Here is a 3,518-nt window from a genome sequence, read left to right on the forward strand (position 1 = left end):
CCGCTTATTTCTATTTAATTCTGCGCTACGTTATCTCGTTAAGCGTTTAACCTGCGCCTTTTCACAGGAGTTGCAGAGGAGATTGGACCAGACCCTGGGCAAACCGGGCAGCTACCTAGCAGGAATCGACCGAGCGGGGAACGTGAAGCCAATGACTATAGGCGCACGCTTATACAGGGTCGAGCAGCAGGTGAGTTCACGACCTTTCTTCCGGCTCTGTGTCATCTCTAATACTCGTTATTTTTTTTTTTTCGAGGGTGAAAATTTTCTTTCACGTACATATATATTCCCATTTTATTTATAGATAGTGATAGGATAATATAAAGTATAAATTCAATCGTAAAATTTTGAACATTCCTTTTTCTCATTGATATCTTAAAAATCGATAGTTTTAATTTAAATTGGGTACAGACACGAGATACTTTCAATTCTGATCGAACGTTGATTAAATGGATTCGAATTTTTTTTATGAATTCTCGTTATTAGTGATTGTAAATATTTGAAATCGTAAATTCGGAATAGTTCGGGAAACATCGGGAGAGATCGGTTGAGATCGCTTGAGATTTGGATATTCCCATATTACGATGAGAGGTTCGAGTGGATTCGGCAAAGATCGGATACGATCGGTTTTTCATCGTACGAATAAGCGATATAAATAGATTGTAGATTTTTTCATCTTTGTAGAAACTTATTTTGTCGTAATAAAATAGAATTTTATGAAATGAACCCTTGATATTAGATTTGACTTGGATTTGAAAATGTTAAATTTAATTCCATCGCTACAAGTGGATAAATGTAATGAGAGATATAATTTTCAATTCGATGAAGGTCTGCAAAGCTTTATGCTTGAGCATTCAGTTTCAATTCGATCGTATTAACGCGGATACAATTGTATCACGATCTCCAATAGTAGAGATTAAAAAATTTGTTAAATTATCAATATATAGGTATCTGTGTCTAGAAAACATGAATATATTATTGAAATGAATTATTAAATTGCTTTTAAATTATTAGATCATTGAAATTAATCATGCAATTTGAAATATCTATTATCAACTCTTTGTCGAATCATATTACATTTCACATAACACGTTTTCATAAAGTACATCATCCATGATTATTATTCCTTTCAAATTCATCAAGCATTAACACACTTTATTACAATATAATTATATAAAGATTACAAACTACAATCATATCAAAAATTAATATGATTGTAATTATTGTAAAAATTAATATGATTAATAATATTTATATATTACTATATAATCTATTTTTCCTATAATTTTATAATATCCTTTTGTAACAAATTTTAATTTTAATTTTATTTAAAAAATTTGAAACAAAAACACAAACATACAACTTTTCCTATTTCTCCTCAAACTTTCTGAACAAATTCCATTTATTAACTTTTCGTTCCCAATCTTCAAAATAAAATCTTCAAATGAGAAAAAAAACGAGAAAAAAGAAAAAAAAAAAAGAAAAACGAGAGAAAGTGAAAAGAAAAATACCTCTCTGTCCAGAGAGCAGAGATTCTTCTATCCGCAGGGACGAGCGAGAAGATTGTTTCTCACATGGAAACTATTTCTGTCCGCAGTTGTCCGTGATGGACAAGAAATTGGACCAGCTGGTCTACGTGCTGAACGCGGTGGCACAAAAGCAACAAATACCCCTGAGGAGTATAGAGGACGACGTGTAACAGAAAGCCCCCGGCGAGCTCGTGCCATCTATTTCGCGATCACCGGCAATTCCATGGACTTTGCCTCGTGTTACCATAACCAACGTCGCGGCGAATATGTTAAGCGAAAGCGGTTGAACCGCGATCGGCCTTGTGCACTCGGCCGCAAATACAGGGATCTTTCTTATCTATGCGTACATAGATCAAAGTAACGTTCGAAAGAAACTGGAGATACTGGACGATTTTTGTTCTCGACGATTGTTTTATATTAGTTATTTATGGATTTCTTATTGCTATTTTGATTGTCGATTGAAGGATATTAAATGAAATGGAGAAGAAATGGATTAAGAAATGGATGGTGAGGAGTTTGGGAAATTGAAAGAAACAACGAATCACGAAAACGAAAGAAAGATGGATAAATCGAAGTTAAAAGTTTAAGATAGATTTAACAAAAGTGAAAATTATGAAATAAGTGGAAAAGAAGAGATTGTGCAATTATTGGATGAGGATCGATAATTAAGAATTTATAACGAATAAAAAAGAAGAATTGTTTAAAATTAAGATTTAGTTGACATCAAAAATTTAACGAAAGTTAAAAATTTACATCTATTCTTAAATAATATGGAATCTCGCCGAAAAATCTCATTGAACTTTATACAAAAATATCCAAAGGATTACAAGAAAGAAAATCATCTTTACTTTTTGCATAAATCTGGAACCAAGAATGAATTAAATATTATTCAATTTTTAAATTATTCAAATATTTAATTCAATTATCATAAAAAAAAAAAAACGAAGAAAGATAGTACCTGAACATTCAAAGCAAAGAATCTATAGATAATCAGAAAATCGTCCAACATACATAAACTCCTTTACAATCGCAAAGAAACCAAACTAAAAAAGAAACAAAAAAAAGAAAAAAATCAAAAATATAAAAAAAAAGTTTCTTTGACATTGTTCGTACCTCGTCTTAAAGAAAAGAAAAGGAAAAAAAAAACTAGAAAATAAAAAAAAAAGATTCGTAAAATCCTCCAGCCCAGAGGGCCTTATCTCCGGGAAAAAATCGATCTAGATCCTATAAAAGAATTTGGCAGGAGCAAAGCTCACTTTAAACGTCGTCGCTTACATATACTTCCTCTACTGATACTGATCAGTGGTCCTCGGAGAATAGCTTTCATAAAACCGATCACGCTAAACGCACAGGAATGATTGTTCTCTTCGAACAAACTTGGGAACCGTTGGAACAACGTTGGAAAAACGTTGGAATAATATAAAGTTAAATAATAAATTGAAAATAAAAATAATAATAATAATAATAATAATAATAATAATAATAATAAACGAAAAACAATGGAAAATATATTCATCATGTCGATCGTGAGTTCTCGATATATAACCAGGAGAGATCGATGTTTTTGGACGATTTAAAAGCAAACGCATCGAAAGATCGATCGATAAAAAAGTGTTTATATGGTAGAATGGTGAGTCGATCGGTAATAAAGAATTTGTTCCGAAAGAGCAGTTTAGGTACGCGAGAGAAATGAATGCAAACGTATTGGGAACATCACTTGGGCCAACTAGGAATAATAGAGAGGAACAATAAGCAAATATAAAGAAAAACTTCCTAGGCGAGATATATCTCTATAGGCTATACATAATATATTATATATATATATATACACATATACATACAGATAAAACTTCTAGTCTCTGCTGGTAATAACGATCAATTATTAAGCCTTAAAATTAATCACGAACTTTGAATATCTTATTGCTAATCTAATTAGAAAAGAATCGAAATACATATGTGTATAACTGCGTGTACCAATGGGTACATGTA

The 3,518-nt window shown here is 31.5% G+C and overlaps 1 protein-coding gene across 7 annotated transcripts in view; it reads left to right on the forward strand.

The window, feature by feature from the left end:
* Positions 1 to 1,982, forward strand: part of LOC102675632 (potassium voltage-gated channel subfamily KQT member 1) — a 55,308-nt gene extending 53,326 nt beyond the window's left edge. For all 7 annotated transcript variants that reach the window (XM_006610584.2, XM_006610590.2, XM_006610585.2 and 4 more), the window contains 2 exons: positions 68 to 190; positions 1,598 to 1,982. In XM_006610584.2, coding sequence (XP_006610647.1) covers positions 68 to 190; positions 1,598 to 1,699 — 225 coding nt within the window. In that variant the 3' untranslated portion in view covers positions 1,700 to 1,982. The remainder of the gene's footprint in view (positions 1 to 67; positions 191 to 1,597) is intronic.
* The last annotated feature ends 1,536 nt before the right edge of the window (positions 1,983 to 3,518 follow it).

This window comes from Apis dorsata, unplaced genomic scaffold (genome assembly GCF_000469605.1).
Source record: "Apis dorsata unplaced genomic scaffold, Apis dorsata 1.3 scaffold_74, whole genome shotgun sequence".
Lineage (NCBI taxonomy): Eukaryota > Metazoa > Arthropoda > Insecta > Hymenoptera > Apidae > Apis > Apis dorsata.